Source organism: Lepisosteus platostomus, chromosome 8, assembly GCF_059453375.1.
Source record: "Lepisosteus platostomus isolate fLepPlt1 chromosome 8, fLepPlt1.hap1, whole genome shotgun sequence".
Taxonomy (NCBI): domain Eukaryota; kingdom Metazoa; phylum Chordata; class Actinopteri; order Semionotiformes; family Lepisosteidae; genus Lepisosteus; species Lepisosteus platostomus.
Window position 1 is genome coordinate 2320834 of NC_142618.1, and position 26117 is coordinate 2346950.

Sequence of the window (26117 nt, forward strand, 5' to 3'; positions counted from 1 at the left end):
TTACCTTAGTATACCTACTGTGGATTAATGATTGTCAAGATGCCACACAGATACACACAACATAAGATCACATGAAGAGAAGGAGGGGGGAGAGGAAGAAAGGGAAGAAGCAGGGAGAAGAGAGAGAAGTCCACAGGAGTTGGGACTTGAAGCTTGTGCCAGGCGAGAGCCCCTACTTCTTGATCATCCAATTAAATCCTGACTGACTATTTGAACCTTGTTAGAGAGAGCGGGCCTAGCCCCATTGCTACAGCATAGGGTTAATGTATGCATGTTCATGTTGAAAATCTTTTAAAAACAATTATTTACTTTTACCTCATACTCCAAATGAAGTATGTTGCTTACAAGCTCTGTTACTATTAGCCTATATTAGCCTATATTCCTTTAATGCAACTACATTAAGTACCTGTAGACTGTTTCCATCAGAGCTATGAATATCAGGGTTATTTACTGTACCTCAACCAATTGCACTCGACCCTGGTACAGCTTATCAGGTGAGGGGTTTTGTGGGTCAAGATGCACTAATGTCATCTGCTGCCCCTGTTAAATAAATAACAAAAAATTCAGACTATTTTTAAAAACACAAAGATATCTTCCTGTTTTTTAAATGTCACAACAACAACCCATAACATGCAGCTCATTGTTGAGAGACCATAAATCATTTTTGGCAAGTCACCCGTTTACTATAATAAAAAGCAAAGTCACTACAACTACAACTAAAGGCACCTACAAGAGACATGAGCTAAGCAGTGCAGTAGAATTACTAGAAAATGAATAAAAATAAAATGGACACAGCAAAAACCGATTTATGCTAATTAATATAATTCATATAAAGTCAAGAATGCCTGTAATTGAGCCTGAGAAGCGTCATTATTCCACACATTTTTGTTTTCACAGATAGTAAAGAGCAGAAGACTCACAGTAAGCTGCACGTCAGCCCTCCTTTCCAACAGCTTCATTCCTTCACTGGGAATCCCGAACGATTTAACCTGGTAAGTAAGGTAGCCTCCATATGAGGACACCTACAGCAAAATAGCAAACCAAAAAAAACGACAGCAGAATTTCAATAATAGAATCATAAATTGCAGACAGCACCAGTAATATTTAGTGGAGCAGTAGGATAAATCACTGTGACGGGCAGTCAGCTTGTCACACTGCCTGAGAAGACCCTCCTGATACCTGACGGCTCGGGTCCTCCGTATTCAACGGCTTGTGTCTTCGCAGGAGCTGTGTGAGGCAGCCAGGGGGAGGCAGGGAAGCCTCACACCAGGGCTCTGCGGAGAGCCACAACTACACCGTGAGAAGAGTCATGGCTACAGCGCGAGCAGGGCCGAACGAGCCGCGAAATTATCTCCGTGAACCTGAGAGACAGAGTGAACCAACAGACCTTCGGTGACAGATGAGCCACCAAATATCTTTTTTTCTGTTTTCCTCTTTGATAGTCTCCATTTGCTTTATTCGTTCTGACACCTCTGGATCTCAAAGTCTTGGACTGCTTCCCAAAAATTCCCATCCAGATGTTGTTAACATACTTTGACATCTGGACAGCACGAGCAATCCCGCAGAGCGGAATGCTAGCCTTTGTGATGAGCACTCACACTTGGCGCCTCGGACCTTCGACCTGATACACGAAAACATCCACAAATAGTGTTGATGATACAACTGCGGTTGTTGTTAACGTCTCCTGTATGTTGGCCATCTTTCCATAAGTTAGAAATTATGATTATAGCTCAGATCATCAGTTTGGTTTCAGTTCTTCCACATCAGCTTTCTGGCAAACACAACTACCGAGGTTTGGGAAATACTCTACATTCCTCAAAAACCCAGAAAATCCAAATCAAAGGCACCAATTCGTACGCTTCCGGAGCACACAGACGGAATGCTGCGGTCTACTGACTATGAAGTGCGTTGACGATTACATGATGATCCATTTCTGTCAAGACACATATTGCAGCCTCATCCATATAATGGAGTTCGATGAGTGAAGTCAGTGTAGTTTTTTTTATGAAGCAGAGCCACTTATCATAATTTACTGTTCACTGGGTAAGTCAGACTACACTCTGGCAGGGAACTGGCAGAATGTGATCTGTTATCTAATGGAACTTGGCACTCAGAAATGCTGGAAATAGAACTGCGGAGATGCCAAACCTTTATAAGATAAGATCACGTTATTGGCCATATACAATTTATTGGATTAGGAATTTGCGTTTTCGCATACCCCAGCTTGCTTTCCATGAGACGCACAGACAGGGACAGAAGCTAGGGGTCAGAGCACACGGTCAGCCATTCAGGGATTCGAACCGGCCACAGGCACAAATCCTTAGCCACAGTGCCACCGCACCGCACTGTCCCCATTATCTGACTCCTATTTGAGCTTTAATGAGCTCTAAATGGTTCCAATAGTAGGATTACTGCACACACGTCATGATGAAGGCAGCAAAGTTTGCTGACAAATTCTGAAGGACATTCACACAGTATTTAAGAAGGATGTTGCCTAATGAGTCATTCGAGAGCCTTTGTCAAGCCGAGGAATGCCGAGATGGTGTTGCTCCCAACATTTTTACTGTATTTGATGGGCTATAAAAATGATGTCGGTCATACCTCCTGCAGGTCTTAACCAACACTGGAATTCTGGGAGAAGCTCTTGAGCAAGAGAAATGAGATATCTCAGGGAAATACTTGCAATGGTCTTCACGTCCTCTCTGCCCACCCAGCACTGGAGGGGCAGTAGCTCCGCACTCACCCTGTCCCCCAGGTATGATGGGGGTGCCACCCAGTAGAGGTCATGGACAGAGGCTGGGAGCTCCTGGATGTCGGCCACCACTGTGTTACTGGCAGGGTTGAACACAGCAGGAACCTCCTCCTGATCCAGCTTCTCCAAGCGCCACATCCGCATGCTTACAAACTAGAAACACACGACTGAGATCAGACAACAGGCTTTATGGAAAATGGAAAAGAAAATGGACAGGCTGACACGCAAGTTTTTCTTCACAATCAATCAATATTATATCTGGCTGTACGGTAATTCACAACAGTTTGCCACAGAGCTCTTTTAATACTTTATTACCATTACAACTAGCTGCATGGAATTTACAGGACTGTACAGCAGCGGACAATATTGTCATGACACTGCATACAATGCACACCGTACGTGACATTCACAAATCCCACCACTGAAGAGACTCCGGCCAGTAAAAGTCACACTAATCTCACCTTACTGCGGCGTTTCCCAGACTTCCGACACTGACTGGTCGCTCCGAAGCAGAAACAGCTTGTACACCCATTGGGGTTAGCTGGGTCGAAGTAGAAGGATCCTGGGCGACAGGCATCGCACTTTGCGCCCACAACATTTTTCTAGAGACGAAGAAAACAAAGATAACCCAAATTAACCTGTGAGACATTTAACATTTTAAGAAAATTATTAATACTTCAGCAAATAAAGTAATATGCATGACCGGTGTCATGAAAGAGGAAATTCTTTAGCAGATTTTTCCAAAATATTTACACCTTCTAAAGGGAATGGCACCAATCTAGTGAAGGTGACAAAACTGCTTAGATAAAAGAATCCAAACTCTGGGAATGATCTGTTGCTCTTCGGCCAGTAAAGTAGAGGGGCCGTAAGGAAATGGTGGCTCATTCTCCGGGGTTCTGGACCGAGTGTCTGAGCGGCAGGGGGGTCACCTTGCAGAGGCACCGGCCGGTCTGGGGGTCACACACTTCGGGCCGCGCCCCTCCCAGGTTGCAGTCGCAGGGCACGCACTCCGGGAAGCGGTAGTACCCGGCAGCACAGACGTCACACTTCCGCCCAGCGATCCTCGGTCTACATCTATGCCCGGCAAGACCACAATTAATAAAACATTACATCCTGGACTTAAAAATGCACAATGCTATTAGGAAAAAGTCCTTAAACGCTGTGCTATGGCACAAACAGTGACCCGGAAGTTGTTCAGGAGAATTATTATACTCAGTCCTTGAGTTTTGCACATGGAGCTCTTTCCATGTTCCCCATGAACACTGTAGACATTATCCCAAGAGCAGACCAAGACTCAGACTGCCGTAGGGCTGGACAGGGAGAGCAAGCGGCAGAGGCGCTGACCTGCACTGCCCGTCGGCCCGGTCGCAGTCGGTGATGGCGCTGCTGACGACCCCGCGGCGGGAGCAGTTGCACTCCTCACAGCCCACCAGCGGGTGGAAGGCGAAGGTCTGCTCCTGACACACGTCGCAGGAGGGCTTGACGGTCTGGGGCGGGCAGATGCACTGGCCCGTCACCTCGTCGCACAGGCGCCGGCCGCAGTCGCAAGCTGTAGGCAGAGCATGTTTCACGCAGATGGTATGTTCGTACAGGCCCATAAAATACAGAACTTCCAGCCTAGAAATTATAGGCATTTCGGCCATGCAGTTTCCAGGCTGTGGCTACAGTGGAGCAAGCGCTGTTGCAAACTTTTAAGATTTTAAGAGCAATCCATCCACGAACCAAGCTAATCTTTCCTCGTGAGGCGACTGCAAATGATATAACGATCATCCTCCCCGCTGTTAAGTTTTTTCTGGTGCTGAGGACACATCTGTTAGCATGCTGTCACTACTGCTAATCCTAACAGCAATAAAGACATTGAAGGTGGAGCTTCAGAAGTATTCCGCGACAGGTATCGAGACGACCCCTCAGGTGCAGGTTCCGGAGGTACTCACGTCTGCAATAGGGAAACCCGTAATAGCCCGTGGCACAGCGGCTGCACCGGCGCCCGATGACATTCGGCCTGCATGTGCACTGACCGCCGTCGGCCGCGCAGGCAGGGCCGGTGGCGCCGGCCTCGTCACAGCCGCATGGCAGAGCCCCGCCGTTGAAGAAAGCAACCAGAGATCGCGCAGAGTCCTTGCAGAATGGTGACGACGAGACCGGGCTATTCGACCAGAAAAGGAAGAAACAGGGGTTGAGGTTCTGTCTGTGAAACAGAAATGCACGCTTTTAAAGCGGTTGGCAAAGCGATGAATAGCAGCTTCTGTGCTGGCGGCTGAAAACGTGCCGCCTGGGACATTTTCATATTTGCTGTGAATATTTGACCATTTCAGCAGTGACGTGCTTCAGCCATGCCCACTACACAGCTGATTTGCAAAGGTGAGAAACTCATCCAGCATTTGAAAGTTCTGCTTAGGTTTTATACTGTATTTGCAAATTTTTGGTAACCTATTGTTGTCATAAAACTTGCGTTGTTTTTACTGGAGTTCTAACGAACGTTTAGGAGGGATGAAGGCAGTCAAACTAATTACGCCTACAACTAATCCTGACGTAATTGCCTCAGTTTCCCATATATACCACATCCCACCTGCATCCCACCTGCACCCCAGCTCCCCCCTGCAGCTGCCCCTTGGTCACTCCTCACTCTGCAGGGGGCTCCTAGCCTCCTCGTCCTCTGGCCAGGAGGTCAGCCCTCATAGCCAAGTGGCTTAAGCCAAAGTTTTCACAGACTCACTAAACAATTCCACTGTCACATACTCTCCAGCTGCTGCTCCTCGTGAAAGTGAGAAAACAGTCACAACCACTAGATGGCCCCTGTGAACAACATATTGTAATATGTGCAAAGAAGTCAGAATATGAAGTCCACAAAACATGACGTGTATCTACCTATTCAATACTCAATGTCCCAAGTATAACAATATAACATACAGTAGGCCTTAAAAAAGACACTTACAAGCATACTAATAATTACAGACATCCGGATATCTTCAGACAAATCATGCTCAGTCACAAATTTATTCAGGTTATGAACTTAAATAACTATTATTTATTATTATTAATAATTATTATATATTATTTTCCTTTGGTATCACTCTTTATAGCCTGTCAGACTTGAGAGTCCCAACCTACAGAAAAAGTCTATGATCTCTGAATCTGGGCTTCTGGCCCTGACAGGACTGCACAGTCATGTCCAGACATCAGACAGCAGAGCCAGGGAGGACTCTGGCCAGAGTTCATCCCCCAGAGAGCCAGATGTGAACTGTGTGCCACTAAAAAGAATCCCGGCCACACCCAAGGTGCACTCTCTGCAAAGCTTTCCTGTCTGTGAATGAGAAAAATGACTGCTTTTTGAGTTTCACCACAAATAAAATGTGTTTTTCATTGAACTCTATTCTCTGTTCCCTCAGCATCCAGCACTCAGCACTTATCAGTATAAAGCTGATAGTTTCACACATTTAATAAAATTACACATGAACATCTTATAAAAACCAATCATCTGACAATCTAATATTCTAGTATTCATACAATCAACATACAGTAGGTGCAGACAGACCAGTCAAGACCTCTAAATCCTGCTAAAAATCAAAAATCTCATTCAGCAAATGAACAGTACTCCTACTGAAATAGAATACCGAATATATTATATAATCAAGGACTCAAACTGTCCAAATGCCAAATATTAAATAAAGCTTAATATTGACTTGTATCATTATTTTTCCATCATTTTCTCAACAGGAAATTCATTTATTACTATATTTTTATTAATCAGTGGTTTGTTACAATGTTTGCAGCCACAATAGTGGAAAAGGAGTTTGACAAATGATCGCTTTTGTCTGATCTTCCTCAGGAAAAATAATTTACAGATCTGTTATTTTTTTCTATCAACACAAATAAAGTGTTTTTGGATTGCAACAGTTTTTTTGCTAAAATTGTTTATATTTATATTGGTTATTATTTCATAGTCACACACTTCTTCTTACACTTCAGTCTTTCCTTTTTATTTTTTCTCTGCATTGACATACAGCATATTTTTAATGTTTAATTAATTTTTCCCTTATTCATAATAAATATCTTAACTTGGGAACAACAGTTAGTTTGTTTTGCTACTATCAGTGCTGTATTGCTTTCAACCAGCAGACTGGTTTCTATTTAACACTTAGTGGCTAATGTCATGCTTAAAATATTTAGTGAGTCATCTGCTAAAAAAAATGCAGTGACTTTCTCATAGAAGTCGCTGTTTTTATTCATTCCATTTGTTTTATTGCTTGATAGCTTCCAGCTCTAGCATTGTTTAACAATACAAAGGACAAAGAAGGATTCATAGTTATGTTTGATTCACAAAGCCTTAGTACCAGAGTCCAAGTCACACAAAGCAGTCTTCTAAATGGTTATTCAAGTCCAAATCACAAAATAAGCAAGGTACTGTATGTTCTGCAGGTTGGCTCCACACCACACGTCACCAGATCACAGTTATGTTTTACTAATTTTAAGCAGATGCAGAGAAAATAAATTGTATTTAATATAGCCTTTGTAATGCTTGTTTCACGGCAGACATACTGCTAGGGTTACATTTCCATCTCTCATGTTCATGCACACACAGGAGGGAGGTGATGATGATTAGGTACGAGTATAAACAGCGTCAGCTCCTTGTGTTCATCCTGTTTCACAGCCCCTCGTGACAGTAGCTGGGTCAAATCCACGACAGCGAGGACCGGGCTGACAGCACCCCACCTCTTCGTGTGGAACAAGGCCGGGGGCGGCTGTGAGGGTGACGAGGGGTGTGGAGGAGAGGGAGGTGCTCTGAAGGCTAGGTAGTTATTTAAGCAGGAGGGCAGGAGTGGGCATGATAATAAGTTGACCTGCTCTCGCACGTTTGTTTAAAACTCTGTCTCTCAGGGAGGGCACGAAAAGGACTGTTGATGTTTTTTTTCCATGAAATGTCTGTAAGTGAGGAAGATATTCTCATGCCACTCCATAACGTTTACTTAAAGTAAACATCTTTTGAATCAGTACCAATTCGTCACCCTAGTTTTAGCAATCATTTCAGTATTTTAAATTCAATTGGCTTTTCATTTCAGTTATGTTATTTCTAATGTCTATAAAATAGCAATGAATGAACAAACACCACAATATATTAATTTAAATTTACTGTAACTGCAATATGGAGGCCAGTTCCAAGTATCTTAAACACTGTTATCACAGACCCATAATAAGACAGATAAAAAGATATACAGTATGTATCATTGCTTACCTTATCATTACAGTTTCCTCTGAGTCATATGAAAATTTGTCACTTTAGATTAATGGGCGGTTACATTTTTTACGTTCTATCCATAAACAATAAATCATTGACTTACTCAATGTAAAAGCTGTTTCCTCCACACTTATGGATGAAATCAAAAGACTTATCCAAACGTTTTTCACTAAGTAGATCTGGAGTATAATTATCTGCAGGAACAACCAAAATGTAATCCTGAAACACAACAACAAGGGAGACATTACAGTGCATCAAAATTACAGTAATAAATAATAATACCATGTATGGGTCAATTGCATATATTTTTATGTATACTGTACATGCATCTTTCCAAACCCAGGAACTGAATGTATGGCAGATGTGTCAGTTTTCCTGCAGCTATGGCTGCAAAGAGCTTCCTTTTGTGACCACACACTGTCGGTGAAGCGCATCTCATCAAAGCACTGAATCGAGGGGTGTTGTTTTGTGTGACTCCATGTATACGTACACTTGCTAACAGCGTGTCTACGTGGGTTAAATCAAGACTTTGAGTCTGCTAACAACGGCAAATTACAAAGCCCAGAACTAAATGGGGGGGTTTTGTTCGCTACTTATTTCCACCCAATGGGAGCTGGCCTTTGAGTACTGCATTTGTGATTTAAGAGTGAAATGAAGCTTTAATTTGCAGTTTGGGAGTTGTTTCGCAGTTTTAAACGTGCTTGAATTCTGAAGTACTGCATAGACAGCGAGACCTCGGTAATCACAAAGGTTGGGTACCGTAAAGTCTCCCCGCACGGTGAACTCATGAATACAGAAGATAAAACCCAACGGGAAAATTGGACAAAATTGGATCTGCAGTTTCAAAACAAGCATTTCCACAGTGATTTTCTTATAACTGTTAACCGTTTCAGAAATAATGCTGGTCCTTATTCTTAGTAGGAACAAGTAATAGGTTTATTCCATGCTGAAAAAAAGAAGAAAGAGAACACAACGTTTCGGCCGTGGAGCCTTCTTCAGGTGTCACACCTGAAGAAGGCTCCACGGCCGAAACGTTGTGTTCTCTTTCTTCTTTTTTTCAGCATGGAATAAACCTATTACTTGTTCCTTTGCAGCCTACGCATGCTGACGCAGCTACCCACCTGAACTACTTATTCTTAGTAGTTTTAAATGTCAAAACTTAGAAGAAGCATTGCTTTCCCCTATATTTCAAGATACTGCATGTGCAAACATAGACGGATCACTGTTGTGATATTTGTTAATACTGTATATAATATATGATATACGGTATGTTATAGCTTACCCTGAAACTGAATAAAGCATAACCTGTGACGCACTGCTACATAAACACGTACATAAGGTACTCTTTGTTAACTAAGCTGCGGCTCTATTACAGAGACCGCTGCAGGTCAGGCGAAACAGATCTGCAATGTGAAGATGCTGCAGAAGTGGGTGCCCACATTTACTTTACTACTGAGCATCCTGCGAAGAGGCAAATTTGGTCCGCGAATGTGGAAACAGTGGTCATTGAAGACGAAAGACGAAATTGCCACTACTGAACTCATGAGTATCAAGGTTTTACTGTATTTACTTTAATTTTAGATTGTAGTGGTAAGAGGGTTCACCAGATGTTTGAATTTAAAAAAGCACCCAAGTCTGAAAGGAGGACTCAATGGGCATACTCTGCACAGCTGTCCTTGTACCTTGAGGCAGTAAACATGACAAAATAGTGGTATTAATTGTTATCAAATCATTACGTTTGCCATCTTACAACATCAATATTTGAAGCTGAACATAAATATTTAACAAAGATTGGATTATTAGGAGTGAGGTCTTCATGAGGATTTACATAGAAAGGCAAGGCATCAATTCAAGATAAACAGAACACACAAGCAGAGCAGAGAGTGAGAGGAAAGAGAGAGAAACGAAGGCTAGAGAAGTAACGAAGGTCATGTGGACACCTAATTCAATCTAATTTAAAACCAGATTTTGTCCAGGTAATCTGAGCATTGGAAGAGCGTTCCATGAGGATTTCATGAATGAAAGCGGCTCAAAAGCCTTTTGACTGACCATCGTAAGTGTCTTTCCTTGAGGAATGGCCAGGGTCAGCACTAGCTCTTGCTCAGGGACGTCCAGGACTATGCGGTTTTCTGCAATGACCTGGTCGCGGCACCCAGAGACATGAGGGCAGTAAGAGGCATTGAAGGACCCTGCCAGTGGTACAGAAGAGGAAAGGATTAGCTTTCACATTTGTGCCACGTGTAACCATGTTAACTTAATCTGCACTGGCTTTCCTCACACTGTGCACACTGCTATGTATTTTTGTCTTTAAATTTCTTTGATCTGTAAGCCTGCAGTAAATCAAGTTTCTCAAAATTAATCCGTACTTTAAAGAAGACAAGCACATTTCTCGACATCATTAGCTTCTTCATGATCCTGCATGTGTGAGTCTGGAGGCACTTTTATGATTTTACAGTGCGCAGTTGCATTCCTACAACTCTGATCTTCAGGAAAAGCCCACTATTCTTTTCCGTGCCACAGTATAGCCAACTCAAAACACTTTCCGCTTGACAAAATCAACTTTACGAATGTTTTCCTGTTTAACTAGGATAGACATTTTACATTTTAAAAATCCAATGTGAAAATAAACCATTTTTTCACCATTGGATTTATTTTTCGGTCTCAATCTGCAGTACTCGGCATTGTCACCAGTTGAATTTGTACAGTACATGGCAAATTGCTTGTGAAATCACAGGTGAGACCATAAAACCATAAAAGATTTTAGGGGTTATAAAATGACATTATTCCAAGTTCCAAGTTCTGAAGTAAAGGAGACAGTGTGCTCAATTAATGAAAAAACAAAACAAACATTAAAACAAACACAAATCAAGAACATACTGAGAGAGACATTAGTTTATTGGATTGTTATTTCGCCCATGACAGCTCCATTTTTAGGAGCTGGTGATGAAATGAAGAACTCACCAAGCCAAGGTCTGCCTCCATCCACCTGCACTCTCACTGCGTACAAGAGGTGCTCGGGCTGACGGAAATGCACAACAAACACGTATCTGCCCTCCCTCGGGAGTCGGGTGCGGAAGGATATTTGATTCTGCAAACATATAACATTGTGCGGCTTTACCACATGCAACAGCCTAATTTAAACTCAGATTGTGTTCTGTGTTCCCACAAGGAAAATAAAAGCTTATTCACCATCTACTTATTTTTCACAGAAACAATGACTTCAAAAATACATTTTCCTCCTAAGGCTGTACCAAACAATAAAGTACAACAGGAAATTCTTCAGACCTCCATCATGGTTGTTGAGAAAGAATTTTGGCACTGGAAAGCCTTTTCACCCAGGGGTGTACTATCCAATAGGCATGAAAAAATAAAATATATAGTAATAACTTTATGTAAATATAAACTGAAAACTGTAACAAAGACCTCTTCTTGAATGAATATACTGTACGTAGCAAGTAGGAGCTTTTAGAAAAAATTTCAGTATAATTTTGATCACCCATAGACATCGATACTGTACACACATAAAAACACATCTGCCACAAAGCCTACAGAACCGAAATCCCCAGGGCCTGGAAGATCCTTAATCAGATCCTTACTTAAACTAAGACAAAGTCATTCCTGCAAAATGTTACCTGAGGGAACTTCAGGAGTACACCATCTCCCCGGGGATTATAAGGAGACAGTGGGCCACCTCCCTGTGTGCCTTGCTGTAGCACTGAGGACTGTGGAAGTTCTGACCCGAAAGACAGGCGCCCATCTATGACTGCGTCTAAAACAGTGGCTGATGGAGGCAGTTCGTACTTGGATGGAATGCAGAACCTACTGTAAAAAAATCAGAATGAGACAAACAGTATCAACTAAGGTGCCCCTCAGCTCTAGAGAAGTAAAACCTGCTCAACCTTTTATATGAACTTCAGGAGTTGATTTTCTTTATCAACATTTATCCATTGAAGGGTTTAATTCTTTCTCTGTACACCATGTTCAGCAAAACACCAGCTGCAACATTAAATGTATCTGCTGTTCATAAGACTAGGGGCCTGCAGACACAAAGAAGGTTTGTTTAAAAAATTCAAAATAATTTTCTGTGTAGGAGACCAATCATAACTACCTGCTTTTAGAAAACACTGTTACTAGACATCTTATTACTGAAGTAGAAGTTTGCTTAAGCAATAGAACTTAAATATGATTGAAGTTTTTCTTTTTGAGACTTACGCTCTTTGTATTCCTTATCAAGTAAGTGTATAAAAGGCCAGCTGTATCTTTCCTTGTCAGAATCATCCTCCTAATTGCAGGGAGCGTGCTTCTCTTCGGCCAGATATACAATAAACTCCTCTACTGCTCGACAAAAGATCTCCAAGGGATCTTTACTCTACACAATAATAACAGCATCTCGCTCTGAATCTCACCAGGAACATAGTGCATTACTGACCTAAGTGTCCTATCTGTTCAAATTAAATTAATTTGGGTGTGACCATGGAGTACTTCAAACTTTTATAAACTTCTTTTTTTTTCATTTCAGCACAGTAGTTGACTCTAAAATCAATCCAGCTCCAATTTTACTCTACCAAGTACTGCTATGCCATAAGGGACGTCACTCTCCCCAAGACAGGAACTGCCAGCAATCTCGGGAGCAGGGATCAGCTGTGTGCCCTACTCCAGCACATATTAGAAAAGTGCTGAACACAAAAAGAAGCCAGAGCTCCAGCTAGAAGGAAGGAACGTGTACTACTATTTGAAAACCACGCTGTTTTGTTTACATAAATTGTGCGTTTGCCTTTAAGATGGCCAATCGCCAATGTTCATCCATGAAAATTCAAGAAGTTTTAGTTTTCAAAATTAGAGCGTAATGGTTTTGATGTGCTTGTGTAGGTGTGCGTTTAGTTTTCTTGAGCTTTGAGGAATAGTTTTTTGGTACTGTGGAAAACTTCCACAACAATCAGCCATAAGCTCGCCTTTCTTACGATGCAATTCAGATACTACAGAATGAAAGAATGAACGAACTGAAACCAAATGGAAACTGTAGAGAGCCAGGACAAAATAAAGCTGCTGTGTTTGGAAGGTGAAACCACTGCGCCAGTACTGGAGCCGGTGTGCCGACTGGAACCGCAAAGCCTTTGGGGAAAGTTACCAGGCATGAAGCAAGCTGCCAGGCTGTATTAACAGCTGCTGTACAGGGCAAGGGAATTCCTGCGGCATAATTAAAGATGTATGATTATAAGGGAGAGAAACCCCATGCCCAAGACTAGCCTGGTAGGGCTAGATTGTGTTTATTCTACCATTTTGTCTGAATGCGGCGCTTGTAAATAAATCCACCTGTAAAGGAGCTGCTCTTTGGACTTCAAACCTGTGTTGGGCTGTCTGTAATCAGGGACCTGCCTCAGACTGATTGGCCCTGTTGTAAACTGCCCCACACGGCATCTTAGTACGCATACTTCATACACATTCTGTTTACATGATCCTAAATTAACCAAATAAATTAAATGTAATCACTCACAGTCGCTGCAGTCTGTACTTTGCCCATTATCCTGATGTCTTCCAGAAGCCCATTTTACTCTGATCTCTTTTTTTCTCCACTAGCATGTCAGACAGAATCTGGATCATTCAACCTTAAGCGCATTTTTTCAAGCGCTACCTGATATCAGAAACTTGCTTCCTATGTGTTTTCATGTTTTTTTATTATTGTCTGGTTTTAAAGGGCCCATCAACAGCTCTATTCTAAGCAGTTGTCACTCTCCTTAAAATATTTTTTTGCAGTGACCAAGGTTCAACTGCACATTATGAGTGTTTTTGTTTAAAATACAATCCCTCATTAAGGGGTCTCCTTCTAGTGTGTACTTACTTTGAAGTACACTCCCATACTGCTTGGAGCAGCTGGATGTGCTTAGATTATTTACATAAATAAGCTATTACCTTTTGGGAGGAGAAACAGGATTCCACATTGATTTGGAATTCCCATTAGCTTTTAGTTTTTAATGAGTTTAATTTAGTTTAGATGTTGTAATTTTGGCTTCATGGTTCAAGGAACATTACAAACCTGAAGAACATCTGTTCAATTTTTAAATAGCTAGTTTTAAATAGCTTCATAAAGTTCATAAGTAACTACATTTCATGAGTGCATTTTGAGGTACAAAGGGCCCTAGATTCAATACACTTAGGCAGTGAAATCTCCATTGGAGGTTACTTACAGTAACTGTTTTACAAATAGGAGCCAAAGGTTTCACCACAGATACAAAGTAACTTTAATCAGTTTGGTTTTTAAATGGTCAAATTATGTGGATCCAAATCATTACTTTGCACAGAGAATCCTCTTTTAATAGACAATCACAGAATAACAGAAGTTTTGCTTCCATATGATTCTGTTCATGCTTATCGTTTTGCAAAATTAAAATTTTAATTTGCAAAATTAAATTCATTTTTTTGTTTCAAATTATAGCCTATTCTAAATCATCAAACTGTGTTTTATGTTTGAAAAACTTCAAACTCATGTTTTGAAATATGGCAATATGGTTTGAAAATGGTAATACGGTCTGATATTTATTTTATTTTTGTTTCCCACCAACACTAGTTCTCCAGTGTCTCCAGCAAAACTGTCATCTTCATACCTTGACAAATACTTTCCAGCAAATTCAGAACAGAATTCAGCGTTAAACAAAAACAATTCAGAACAAATTCTGTTATGGAGCAAAAGTACTGGAAAATCTCCACTCATCTTTGAGGAAGCAGTGCAGGCAGTATGTTATGGAAAGTACCTGTTCATAAATTGACTTTACCTGTCTTCAGAGAAGCGCCCAGGGGTGGAAATGCAGAAGACCTTTGGATTGACATACTCTGTGGAGAATTCCTCCGCAGGAACTACATAAGCCTTGTACTGGGGGAAGAGCGAGTGGTTAAGATATTTTCAATGTCTCACAAAATAACATGATCACATAGACACTTAGTCCAACAGGAAATTAGAAATTTCTTAGGCATTACAATACTTTAAATATACAAACGGATAGGCAGAGAAGGGAATGGATGGTAATCGTACATCACAGTGATATGCTTGACTCCATTTTGAGATCTGCGCACCACTTTTTGTAAAAGAAATGCAATCCCATCCTCCTTCAGTACAATATGGCAAGTTGTGTCAAGGAAAAGGCTGCCTCTGGACATTATGCGAAAAACCAGTGATACTAACCGTTTGCTTAATTTCTAAAGTTTCCGCTGAGAATAAATATTTACAGGAGTAATTAAAACATCCCCTATCAAAACACCCAATATCTATTACGGAAATGTGTTTTAACCCTTTATGCAGAAATGATTTAAACATGTAACTGATAACAGCCTCAGATTGCAAGATGACAAGCATCAGCTTCTTCAAACTTTACCAGCTAAACACAAATTGAAACGACATAAGCTCAGAAACAGTTGTGTCTCCAATCAAGAAGTGAAGGTGAAGAAAAGGAGTGAGCCAGATGGATCCTGGGATAAATGTTACTGCAGAGTGGTGTAAGACAAAGGTGTACAGCATGTGGCCAGCTGATCTCCTTAATATGCCCTGTAATCGTTTCAATATTCAAAGAAAATCACAGTCCACTTTTAAGAAATAAATATGCTGTGAATAAATACAGAAGGATTTATCTTTTTTGTCACTGATAAAATGCATTGTAAGGCACTCTAGTGTTACAAAATAAGAACAAAGTTTTCACCAGATAACATACCGTTATAACGAGCTGGTGAAAGCACCTAATTGTGGAGGTTAAACAGATCTTAAAAGGGCAAACTGTAGATGTACTGAAGAAATACTCTGCTCAAACTCAAAAGTAAATCTTAACACCAGGGCCAAAAACCACGCCAAGAAGAGGACAAGGACTGAACATGCTGTTTTATTGGAATCAGGGTGTGGCGCTGACGAGCTCTTACCAGGAGGAAACGAGCTGTGGAGGCCTGGAGCAGCAGCTCGAATTTATGAGGCAGCTCATAGACGGCAATGCGATTCTGTTCATCAACGGCAGCACTGCGGCACAGGAAGCTGGACAAAAGAAAGAGCCAGGTGCTGAAATATCTCATTTTACTGAAACTCACACCCTGCACTGAAGCTAAAATGTACAGTAGACTGAAAAAGAAAATTGCTCGTGGTGACAACCCACTCAGCAGCCAGACCTGTATTTGCAGCTGAATATATTGACTCTCCCCTGAGTGGCACCCGCAGGCTGGTCGCCTATCATCACAGTGACGCTCTGCAGGGCCTCGTCTTCGCTGGCGTACTCCAGAACCACCACATACTTGCCCGGCTGAGGCACTCGCAGGGTTTGTTGTAGCCTGGCCTGCACAGGGCAAAGAAAAAAGAAAGAGAAAGTGGGTAACAGAACTTACATTCAAATAAGAAGCAAAGCTGAGTATTATTAACACTCAATACGGCTGTATTTCACAAGTGCAAATCTTTTGACAAATGAAGCAGGTTTTGTTTGCTGGCAAAAAGTGATCTCTCATTGCGATGAAGGCCTGATATCTCTGATATTTGAGATAGTCAGAAAATGAGTTAATCACTTAAGACGAGGATGCCTTATCATATATCACCCACCCTGTAGGTGCTCTGTATTGCTGTACAAAATGATACATATTATAAGCTCCAAATTCTACATGATGAAAAACTTTTAATAAAGAAAATTTTATCAGATGACGAAACCTAAAGAGAAGCTGCAGCCCAGCTCAACAATATATTGTACATAATGTAAATATATACATAGAAAGAAGGTCAAGTGTTAAGTAACGATATGGCTACTGGTATGAATGAGAACTTGACTCTGTTGGCTTTGGAGTTGGGGAGTCGGTATCTGCGTTCTGATGGGAGTAACTGGGAGGTATTGAACAAGGAGTGTGAAGTGTACTGTATGTATCCCCAGGCCGGGCGGGGCTGCACCTGTCGGCCACTGAAAGAGACCATCTCGGGGTGCTGGGGCGTAGGCTGCTGTATGCGGACTTCGACCCTCGTCGAGTGCAGGCCCTCGGGTCCCAGAGCAGCTGGGAACCCATCCATTGGCACGTGTTTGTACAGCAGGCAGCTGCGCAGGGAGAGGGGGCGACAGCGAAACTCATCAACAGCACCGGTCACGTGTGGGAGGAGCCAGCAAGCCCCCCCGAAAACCTCTCAGGCACTCGGCTGCAGCTGTAGGCTTTGCTGCTGCCTCCTTAAAATCTTACTACACCGCACTTTTCAGGTTTTTTGAGGTTACAAGAAGCATCTGGATGAGGTCCATGGATCACGAGATACATAGGCCAGCTGTCCTTTCCTTACCCACAGCCTCAGGTGACTGTGAAGTAGATTTTGCTGTCTTTAGTGCGGCTTATTTTACTTTTTCTCCAAATGTGAGAATAGTGATGAATGTACATTTTTTTAAACACCTTTTTTTAAATCATTTACAGTTAATACAACATTTTGTGGTAGATGCCCACGGAAATCGGCTGGTCCACCAGGGTTCCTCACAGAACTGGCCACACTGTACATTGTCTGCAGTGGACAAGCTTACTTCCAGTCGGAGTTCTCTGCACTGGACTCGTATGTGCACGGCTCGGTGACCTTCAGGGACAGAATAGGTGCTTCATAGTAACTGCTGGGCAGCAACACTAAGTAGTCCTATGAAAGCGAGCAAATAAAATCAATTTTAGGATAACTGTAATCTCAAGTACCAATGAAGTAGAAGCAGAGTATTTTTATTAAAAGCAGAACGCAACATTGCATGAAAACCACTCTGTTCTATCCACAATCAAGAACTCCATCCATGTTTTCCAGCTCTCTCAGTTTAGTGTCCTACTTTTCTTGCTCATAATTACTCTTATATCCTCTTAATCCTTTAGTGATTATATTTTTGCTTTAATTAATAATTTGGTAAATGGTATTATTTTGTCAGTGACAGAAACCATTTGCAAAATTACATCCATGGATGGTTGTAACTTCACTAGAAGTGAACAACACAAGCCACTTCTCCAGTTCATTTTTAGATTAGGTTTTAGACAGTAAAGGCACTCAGTAAAGACTCAGGTTACGCCCTAAGGCCCTGACATCCCAGGTTTGGGCCAGGGCCATGTCTGACCAGCTATGACCAGGACAATTAGTTCTGCCACAGAGGCTCATGGGCCCTGCTGGGTCCAGCCCCTGTTGTCAGTGCTAAGACTGCTGCAAGGCACGTGGAGCTTGAAATTACACATGGCCCCAACAAGCCTGTGAACTGGAGGAGCAGGTTCTCACCCTCTCTGTGTAGTACGGGATTTGCAGCTGAAGTCAAGTTGAAACAATTGTTGATTCCTGATTAGCTGACAATTCAAAATGTTCTTCCAAACAAAACGTGTTGTAATCTTGCCAAACAAATGTACAGGGGGCAAAAATCATGAACAACACAACACACATCCGAGTATTAATCTTTGTCTTTTCCAAAGTCAAGACATCTAATACCTTACTAAGCTAAGTTAAAGAATGTTTGTTGAAATAAATTAATTTTTCCAGCTTGCTTCCAGTGCATGGTCAACTGTAAGTCTCAATGACGGCCGTCTGTCCAGCTCGCTCCTGCCCTTCGACCTTCATATGACTCACCAATAGGACGCCTTCAGCCTTGATACTAATGACCCACTTCCCCGGGAGGAGAGGGAAGGGATCAGTGAACCCATTCCCTGGGACGGTGATGAAAGCTGGGGAAGAACTGGGCGGAAATATCACCTCCTTGCTTTGTCCTGGCCCTAAGAACACGACCAAACAGGAATGCAGTGTTGGGAGATGGCATTATTTAGATTTGTGCTCAACTTCTTAACTAATCCTGGTCTCTTCTATTGAATAGTTAATACAGGATAAATATTATTACGTACTGTACTACTGTATATGTATAATACTCTCAATCACATTAAAAAATTACACAATAAGAAAAACAAATTTAAATTCACTGCCATGTGATCAGATTTAGCATCAGGCTGGGCCAATCACTTCTGTTTGCTCCAGATGTATTTGCACTGTATACTGAGCCTCAACAGAAATGTATCAGTTTTTATAACAATATTTTTGTAGCAGATGCACTGACATTTTGTAACACATTGACATTTTATACTGTAGGTAGACTGATTAAGCAGATTAACATGAGTTAATCAGGATGCAGGGACTATCCAACTCCCCTTGAAGAGCCTGATCAAGTACGTGGCTGTTCACAGGTCTCTGTACCCTAAATGCCCCTCCTCGTCCCTTCTCATCCCACAGATGTTCAAAGGAGTTCAGGTCTGGCAAATAGGGAATCACTGGCTCATTCTCATTTTGCAATCATTATTGTTGTTCTGTATTCACTGATCTGCACAAAACAGATCGCATGTTGAAAGCTCCATCCAGCTTTCAACATCCTGTACCGATGTCACAAGAGGGGTTGCTCTTTTGATTATCTGGGCATATCGGTTACTCTTAGCCTTTTCATTTCTTGAATTTCACTAGGCTTGACATTCAACAGGTTTCCACACCTCATTATCTGTGCTCAATCAAGTTTCTCGCTAATGAGATGATTTAGAGCTGATGGAATAATCTATATCACTCAAAGATATCACTGTCAGTCATGAATGGTGAATTAATCAAAATCATTTCATTAATACCCACAAGATATATACATATTATATATATATTTTTCTTAACACATAGATGCATGAATAGTATTTCTTTTGATGTTCAGTATATACAGTACAGTAGTCTTATAATAATACAAACTTTTCAATCCCTGATTTCTTTAAAGAAACAGATACAAAAAGCATCAAAGCCTAGTCAGATTAAATGATACACTAAAGATAAAATAAACTTTGAACAAATTTGCTACAAAAAAGCTAGGAAAAGAATGAATGATGTTAGTGGGTAGACAAATTAAAGTGCTGATGGGAGCTAGTGGAATTACAATTATCATGCACACAGTACTGAAAGACAAACATGAAACAGACGATATTCTGTTATATAAATTAACAAGCATTCAGTGGTTATCTCAAATGCATCAAGAAGATACAGTTTAAAGTCAAGACTCTTGCCAGGCTATACAACGTTCTGTTTATTTTATCTGTTTGCTTTTGTTGTTTATGAAGAATCTTGCTCAAAACAGAGGAAAGAATTTGTAATTTTGCAATATCAGAACCAGAAATCAAACATCTAGCTTGTTTCATCTACTTATCTGACAAATACATGCTCTCTAAAAAATGTTACATGAAAAAGAAGAGTATTGTTCAGACTCTTCTACTATACCCAAGTGAAAACTGAAGTAAAGTTTCCTGAATTTTCCACAAAAGTGTGTTTTCTATCAAGACTATAATATCTATAATATGTCTATGATGTCTCATTCAGTGACAATGACTTTCTCGTGAAGAACAATATTAATAAGTCCCATTAAATAAAATGTTGGTCAACATAAATTAAAATAAACCTTTATTAAATCATATTCCTAAATCATGAAAATATTGGAAGAGCATATATAATTCTGTGGCATCAGAGACAGAGAAAACAAGCAAATTCCAAAGAGTTGATAACTTTTTAAATGTAATTTTAGAATGTCCTGCAAGCAGAACTTTGCAATATTTTATCCATGAAAAAAAAACATACTGAGCCCTGTGAAATACCAGAAGAGATCAAGCCATATTTGAAAGATTTACCCAAGGACTTCAACCGTTTAAGGGAAGTCAAACAAGGGCATCTGAGTAAGCAGAATGTCCTGATTTACAGTACAGGGAGTAGTGCTGTGATAGAAGAAAACCATTAAGATAGTGATCCCAACACAAAATCGCAGATATTTTGCAACTTCAACAAACTTCAACAAAGACAAGTGTATTGTGACTGAAATCCAGATGGAAAGACTTAAAAACATTATTTTTTTTCAGTGACATGACTACATAGTTGCACTGCAACAGCCCTTTCTTGATTTATTTTCAGAAAATATCCTCCAAAAAAAAAGGCAACTTAGATACAGTATGTTTTGAAAATGATTCAGTTTTTCCAGAGCCATATCAGGATAGTAATTTCTGCTATCAAATTGTGGGTACTTTGTTTCACTTTGCTTCTGTCTTTCAAGAAGTTAGAAACAATTCTGTAAAAGCTACATTTTTAATTTGAGCAAGAACGAAAGGCTCTTAATTCTATATGGCTCACAGATTTACTAGAAGAGCTGAAAAGGAGCCGTGACATCACTAGGAGGTAAAATTGGGAACTTGAAGTTAAGGAGACAAACTACAGCAGCTCATGGCAGATGCTCATGTCTTTGGGAATATGCCTACAACTGAAACATTACATTATAATCCTGACCAACACCAAACGTAAAAATGTCATTAATAAGATGCCCTAAAAAATCATGATGAAGAATGTAATGCTTCTCACAGTTCAAACAGTAATTTCAGAACACTAGAATACAATAAAACAATGACAAAAATAATGCCAATCAATAACGTGACCTTCACACTCATTTATGATCAAAACAGCATTCAAATGCCTTACAAAACAGACTCAACTACAGAAGACTGATTTATCATGGATTAGCCTCTCACCACAGATCATCATACTGTACCATGCCAGGAAATGAGCTCCTTAAAACAGAGAACAAATCCCACGGGAAGCAGCTTTGGAAACACAAGGCCAGCTGCCTTACCTGTGCTAGCACGGACTTGGGAAGCAGTCACACGGCCATACAGAGCCGTGTCTCCGGGGTTAACAAACCTCAGGATGACATTGAACAAAGAGTGTCTTGCCTCATCCACATGCACTGTTACTCTGACTTCATTCTGAAAAAGGGGGGGAAGGCAATAAGGGTACAGGAACGGGTACAGGAAGGAGGAAAGAACGGACAGGCAGCGTCTTGGGATGGAGTCAAGGAGCCATGCAGAGAGGTACAGTACGCCAGTCGAGACAGCCAGACGGAGACGTAAGCACACAAGCTTGAAAGACTCACTTACAATTACAACAAGAGTGAAAATGAACTTCCTCTGCCACCAAGATCCTCCCTCTGGCAGGCGTTTTGGAAGCCGGGGTGGCGAAACGTACTATAATACGGTAGAGGCTAGAAGAAGTCACAGTGACTGGCAGGACCACCTCTGGCTGGGAAGAAAGAGTATTAGGGCCAAAGACAGGAGGAGAACCGCGCAAGACAGAAACACCACAACCCCTCACGGGCCTGCCAGCCTCCACCGCCACCATCCCCTTCACTACAGAAGCGCCCACACAGTGTAACAAGCAGCAGACAGGAAGGCTCTTCAAAACCACTGCCAAGTGAAGATGGGATCAGCCCTCCTCACAACTCTTTCCCCTCCTCTAAAGGAAAAACAGTAAAGAGAAAGCCCAGAACGATCACAACCACAACTTCACGTTTCCTACTTGTGCAGATGACATGGTTGCGTAGCCCCTCCAGCTGAAGTCTGGAAATTCCCGCTGGTCGTAGCCGAAGCGTGCAGTCCTGCCGCTGGGAGTCACTCCATCCTCAACCTCGTATTTGATGTGGTGCAGATCCGGGAAGTAAAAGTTCGTTTCTGGCCTTTAGGAAAGAGGGATAAGCTTTAGCCAAGAAAATCACTGTCTCGTTTACGTAGTAATTTTATTTATATATATATATAATGTATTGATCAAAATAAGTGGAGTATTTTTCTAAAACTGAATCATTATTAATCTTTTAGAAGCTGCAATGGATTACCATGCTTTTGTGTTGCACTTTTTTATCAAATGGAAATTGAATGTATCTAGAGGGGTCATTAAAAAAATCTAGATGCACTGCAATTTCAAAGATGCTGAACTTTTTCTGTGTAGTTTTTCTTTTTTAAAAAAGGCAAATTGCCATTAGCACACAATTGTCAGTGACCATAATGCTAGGAGTCCTCTGTCAGATGAGTAGACAGTTTCAATGAAAGTGTAAGTTGACTTGAGGAACAAGAGGTAGACTTCCAGCACCTTCCCTGGCTAGAAGGATCTCTGAATCTTACTCCTGCTGTTGACAATGTTAGAACACTAAGTCAAATATATAATACAGCGCCATCGCCCTTCTCACACCCTCCTAGAGGAAAGGAACAGGGTCAAGGGATAACCCTGTGGTATACAGTCACACAACATGTAACGTGTAAATTAATGTGTAAAGGGTGTGTGAAGGCTGAGGTTTGAACCAGTGCAAGACTCTTGGAATCTGCTGCATTGCGGTGTGAAACTGTTAGAATCTCTTTAGCCTTAATATCTCATCTCTGACTTTAAAACTCTAGCTTTATGAATCTCTAACTGGGCGGAGCGGTGGCACTGTGGCTCAGGATCTGCGCCTGTGGCAGGAAGGTTGCCGGTTTGTATCCCGGGGCCGGCAGAGGAATCCTACTCCATTGGGCCCCTGAGCAAGGCCCTTAACCCCAGCTGCTCCAGGCTGACCCTGCGCTCTGACCCCAAGCTTCTCTCCCTGTCTGGGCGTCATATGGAGAGCAAGATGGGGTATGCAAAAGATGAATTCCTAATGCAAGAAATTGTATATGGCCAATAAAGTGATCTTATCTTAATCATTTGATCTTTGATTTCTCTTTCTTTCCTACCTACATGTATAAACTAAATTAACTAAAGTAATCAAGTATTTTTTAACTTTGTTAGGGAGACACCTCTACTGCTCAGGACTAGTAGGTACTATAATTGATCAGGCTGATCAGGGCAGCTTTGTGTCACTCATTTCTTTTTCACTCCTTATTTTAAACTCCTTCAATGATTTCTCAGCATGATTCTCTAGGATTTTTGAGAATCTCCTCCAGTTTCCAGGACCACATGCCTGCAAACATCCACTATCACATTGAAAAAAAAAGTTGCCAAGGTTTAATAATGCATTCAGAAAGTCCAAACCATATTTCAGTAACTTCATTTAACAGGATTAATAAATTTGCCAATGGCATTAAAGGCAGAACTCATTCCGATTATCTCTGAAAGCTGTAGTTTACATTCACGCTGACAGCTTGTTCTTTTCTCCTCTGAGCACTGGATTTCTGTGTGTCAATGATTGGGCATTGAAGATTTCAGCATGTTAAAAGAAGAAATTACATTAAAACCACATGAAACACCTGAATACATGCAAGGGGTGCTATACCAATCAACAGATCACTGATTAGATCCCAAAACATTATTGGTTGACCTCTACAGACTTATATACTGTCTTTAGTGCAACTGAATGGATAATGAATATGCATTCATACTAAAAGAAAGATGATATATATATATATGCATGCTCCGGAATACTACACCAGAGTACTTTTCTGTCCTTACTGGTTGCAGGTGCGTCCCACCACATGTGTCCGACACTGGCACTGTCCAGACCTCTCATCGCAAGCATGGCTGACTGAGCCTCCAACATCACACTGGCAGCCTTTCAACAGGAACAGCAGAGGTGTTGTTCATCGAGAGACACTGTATCATTACAAATATCCTGCTGTAGGACCGACTCCCCTTCTCTGGAAACGTCTACTAGTGAATCACACTGCACTGGCTTTGCACTGCTCTGCCTCTAGACAGCAAAACCCATCAAAGTTATTTAATTCCAGTACAAGAAAGGTATTGTTTTTTCAGAACTGCTACAAACATGTGTTTAAAAAAGGATTAAATAGTACTATTCAAAATACTTCCAAACTAAATTAATTATCTTCAAGTCATTCCATGTCTAATAAATGCCTCCTACCTCTCCAGCCTCCATCTCTGAACAGCTTCTCTCTAGGTTTTGCGTATCAAACTTAATTCACATTTTCTCTCATTATGCTATAATCAAAGTTTCACAACATTAATTATTTATTTCTAGAACAAAGTCCTGGCATTCGGAGATCAGTATTAACACACCCACCTTGACATCCAAAATAGCTGCTTTTCTGCAAGTTGAAGTATCCGTCCTTACAAGCATTACAGGTGTGGCTGCAGGTATTGGGCTTGCAGTAACACTCGCCGCTTTGCTGGAACAAATTTAAGTCCCAATAAAGAGTGTTTCCAAAGAGCACAGAAGCTGAAGTTATGGTTATTTTAATAAATTAAAGGAAATGTGTAGCGGCATAGAAAAAAATTAACCGCCTGATCTGGACATACAGAACAAATAAAAATGAAAATGGTTTGGTGCTTCAAAATTAATTGTGCTTTCCCTTTAAACTTCTATCTACCCTAAAAGCAGACCTCCACATTCAACATATACAGGTACTGTACACTCCCACCATGACTGTGTCACACACAGAAGTTAGGACCTACAGTATTTCTACCAAACAAAGGACAATAACTGGATATCTGCATGTGAGTCTTAATAGATTTAATAGGCATTATTGATTGTATTTTTATTTTTGTTGCTGTGCTGCCACGGGATTTAAACTCTTTTTCAAACAGATTTTTCGAGTTAATCTACTGTATAAGATGGGCAAGGAAAGTCATGAAATCAATTTAAATTTTGCTCAGAGCCAGAATCTGCCAAGGGCAAGACTCTCAAAAGCTTCAGAAGTTCGTTGTCAAAGCACAGGGCTAATATAAACCAGCAATTTATTCATGAACAAAATACACCACTGTAGTACTGTGAACATTATTCAACAGATAAGACGTTGGGACGGACATTCAAGATAATTATTTTTGGTTGATGGCATTTAGCTGTTTACAGACTACAATCCGCTACTCGGCACCAGAGTTAAGGACCAAACCAGCTGGGAGAGATTCAGCTCACCTGTCGACACTCTCCAATGCCGCTGACTGTGCCCTTGACTTCACACTGACACTCTGCAAAAGACAGGAAGGAAAGGAGATCAAACATTTGAGAATGGGAAGCTTGGCTAAAAAAAGGCAGAGAATGTGCTGTGATGAGAGAAACACCAGTCCTCTCTCTGATGAGGCACCACGATGCTTAACACAACTAAAGATCAAAGTTAAGTGTAAGGGACTGGAGTACTTGTGTTCCTCCTTATGATCATCATCCAATTTCTAGCCGCTTTATCCAAAGTGTCCTCAGAGAGGAGCCAGAGCCTGTTCCAGTAAGCAATGGGACACCAGTCTATCACACAGACACGCACACACTCACTCCTGGGCCAGATAACAACTCAGTAGGTCTTTGGGCTGTAGGAGGAAACATGAGCTTTCAGTGGAATATCACACGAAGACTGGGAGGACATACAAACCCCATAAAGACAGGACCC

At 41.2% G+C, this 26117-nt stretch overlaps 1 protein-coding gene across 5 annotated transcripts in view; it reads right to left on the reverse strand.

Moving 5' to 3' along the window:
* The window catches only part of LOC148655488 (laminin subunit alpha-3-like), a 119856-nt gene that overhangs the window by 41198 nt on the left and 52541 nt on the right, over positions 1–26117 (reverse strand). For 3 of the 5 annotated variants that reach the window (XM_088642007.1, XM_088642011.1, XM_088642010.1), the window contains 22 exons: positions 25652–25704; positions 24800–24905; positions 24232–24331; positions 22333–22489; positions 21915–22056; positions 18559–18701; positions 17498–17604; positions 16891–17032; positions 16131–16294; positions 15891–15999; positions 14759–14856; positions 11621–11810; positions 10950–11076; positions 10038–10177; positions 8092–8207; positions 4687–4898; positions 4097–4301; positions 3682–3826; positions 3214–3354; positions 2744–2905; positions 921–1022; positions 457–540 (listed from right to left, as the gene is read on the reverse strand). In XM_088642007.1, coding sequence (XP_088498133.1) covers positions 457–540; positions 921–1022; positions 2744–2905; positions 3214–3354; positions 3682–3826; positions 4097–4301; positions 4687–4898; positions 8092–8207; positions 10038–10177; positions 10950–11076; positions 11621–11810; positions 14759–14856; positions 15891–15999; positions 16131–16294; positions 16891–17032; positions 17498–17604; positions 18559–18701; positions 21915–22056; positions 22333–22489; positions 24232–24331; positions 24800–24905; positions 25652–25704 — 2945 coding nt within the window. Of the gene's footprint in view, positions 1–456; positions 541–920; positions 1023–2743; positions 2906–3213; positions 3355–3681; positions 3827–4096; positions 4302–4686; positions 4899–8091; positions 8208–10037; positions 10178–10949; positions 11077–11620; positions 11811–14758; positions 14857–15890; positions 16000–16130; positions 16295–16890; positions 17033–17497; positions 17605–18558; positions 18702–21610; positions 21744–21914; positions 22057–22332; positions 22490–24231; positions 24332–24799; positions 24906–25651; positions 25705–26117 lie in introns of all 5 variants that reach the window. The other 2 variants (XM_088642009.1, XM_088642008.1) reach the window with 2 other exon arrangements.